Source organism: Merops nubicus, unplaced genomic scaffold (genome assembly GCF_000691845.1).
Source record: "Merops nubicus isolate BGI_N331 unplaced genomic scaffold, ASM69184v1 scaffold34224, whole genome shotgun sequence".
In the NCBI taxonomy this organism is placed as follows: domain Eukaryota; kingdom Metazoa; phylum Chordata; class Aves; order Coraciiformes; family Meropidae; genus Merops; species Merops nubicus.
Genome location: NW_008605470.1, coordinates 405 through 2,631, shown reverse-complemented (window position 1 = coordinate 2,631; position 2,227 = coordinate 405). Strand labels below are relative to the sequence as shown.

General features: G+C 62.9%; 1 protein-coding gene across 1 annotated transcript; it reads right to left on the bottom strand.

Moving 5' to 3' along the window:
- Positions 1-1,215: 1,215 nt before the first annotated feature.
- On the bottom strand, positions 1,216-2,015 carry LOC103772031 (avidin-like; the record flags this gene model as incomplete). Its single annotated transcript, XM_008939350.1, has 3 exons — positions 1,216-1,249; positions 1,331-1,451; positions 1,805-2,015. Coding segments are annotated over 3 exons (366 nt in total), but the record flags the coding sequence as incomplete, so codon positions are not given.
- Between the last annotated feature and the right edge of the window lie 212 nt (positions 2,016-2,227).

The window sequence follows — 2,227 nt, the reverse complement described above, 5'->3', positions numbered from 1 at the left end:
CCCCTCCTGCCCGGGAACGCTCTGCTGCTGTTTGGGAGCTGTTTTCTCTCTTGCTGGGCTGGGCTTTCCCGGGCTCTGGGAGCTGTGACTGGCACTGCAGGGAGACCTCTCGGGCACCCTTGAAGTAATCCCTCTTGGAACTGCAGAAGGGCTCTTCTGGAGGGGAAGTAGGTGGGAACATTTGCTTGTACCCATTGGAGGGACGCACCGGGCACGGTGGCCCCATGTACAGAGCCCACACAAGGCAATGCCACACGCATGGTACTTTCCAATTGAGCAGGGTCCAGCTCTGCAGCAGAGCCCAGGCTGAGCCCTCCTCAGGGCTCCCTGGTGGTTCAAGACCATCCTGAGGCTGTGCAGGTGGCCGGGAACAGGGCACTGGACAGATGTGGGATAAACAGGGCATGTGGGATGCTCCCAGAAGAGCCAGAATCCAGCTCTGGTCCTGGGCAGGACTTGGCTGTGTCCCAGGCACTGCCTGTGCAATATCCCAGCTTTCCACCAGGGACCGAGCAGCTCAGGGACCAAGGATCAGCTTCACCCTGGAGCTGAGTTTCCTTGAAATCACTGGTTACAGCTTCAAGGGGTGCCTGAAGCAGCACTGGCCTTGCCCTTTCCAGTAAGTCACAAGGTCTGGCAGGCCGGGGTTTGGGGCTGGGTCTGCCAGTGTCCACTTTTCAGGAAATCACACCCGCCTCCCCAGGAAGAGCTTTGCAGCTGGGTGGGCTGCACCTGCCAGCACTGCGCTACCGGCACGGGGCAGCCCTGGCCACCCGTCTGGAGTACAGACCCAGCCAAGGACCCGTGCCTGCCTGCCCGAGGTCTGCCTTGGAGATGGGGGGCTCCCAGCCAGCCTTTTGGGGAGCAGGGGGGCCCCTCCAGCTTACCCTGTGTCTCATCGAGTGTGGGAGAGCCAGTACTGGCCCACACCCGGGTGACTTTGGAGATGCACTGTCCCCCGTGGGCTGGAAATGGAACTTTCCTGAGGGCAGTCTCTTCCTGGAATATGAGGGTCAGAGCTTTGCCCTGCCCCCATGCACTAGCCCTGGACATACCCACAGACTGCACAAGTTTGGTTTCAAAGGACAAACAATTTATTTGGGACCTGAGGACATCTTCTCTCAGAGATGCTGACAGCCCTGGGGCTGGCCCACACGGGTGCTGCGGAGGGGTCTCCCAAGCACAGCTGCAGCAAGAGCCATCTCCCTCCTGCTTTCAGCCCACCCGAGTGAAGACGTTGTGGCCGGTCCTGCAGGCAAGCAGAAGGCTGTCGGTGGGGGGCAGGTGGAGGGGCGAGGGCCCCAGGCAGGCGGGGTGTCCCTTGGCTCACCTGGTGGCTTTCCAGTCACTGAGCAGGGAGTCGACCTTCTCCCGCAGCAGCCAGGAGGTCTGCAGGACCTCCTCCCCACCGTCTCTAGCAAAGCACTGGCCCGCAAAGACAGCTGTGGAGTCTGGAGGGGAGAGGTGGCTGTTAGCATCCCGGCACGACCCCAGCTGCTCTGAGGTTTCACAAGCCCCGGTGGGTTTGACGCTCACGGAGCCCGGGGGGTTCCTGGTGCCTGCACCAAAAGGCTCTGCGGCAAACGTGCCGTCAAAGCACCTCGCGATGCCGCCTCGCCCCAACAGGATTTCGGGAGGTGGCCTGAGGTCTGCAGACACCGTCCTGAGTGGGGAGAGATCGGGGAGGGACAGACTGGGCACAGGAGAGGGGACGGAGGCATTGGGGTGGGCACCTGGACCCGTCCGAGCTCCCCTCCCCATCCCACCACCCCAGCCGCACAGAGCTGCTGCTCCAGCTACTGACCAGAAAACTTGTTCCAGTTGTCGGTGAAGCCGAAGGTGCACTGCCCGTCCTCATCCAGGTGCTGGGAGCCGACCAGGGGCGAGGGCTCGATGGGTTTCTGGGCGCTGGACACGGCGGTGTGGTACTGGCCAGAGAAGTTGCCCTGGCCGTCAACGGCAAACACGTGCATCCTGGAGCCCAGGTCGTTCTCCCACCAGCCGGTCAGGTTGCACTGCCAGGGGATGAGCAGACGTGTCCCCTGGGCTGCCTGCACGCAGCCCCTTGGCCTGCACGCAGCCCCTTGCTGCGTCCCACGGCCTCAGACCCCTGCCCACAGCTCCGGCGATGCCCACGCGGCGCCCACGCTCACCGTGCCATTCCTTGTGGCGTGTTTCTGATCGTGGCCTGGCCACCTCCTGGGGTTGGTGGCTTTTTGCTCCTTGG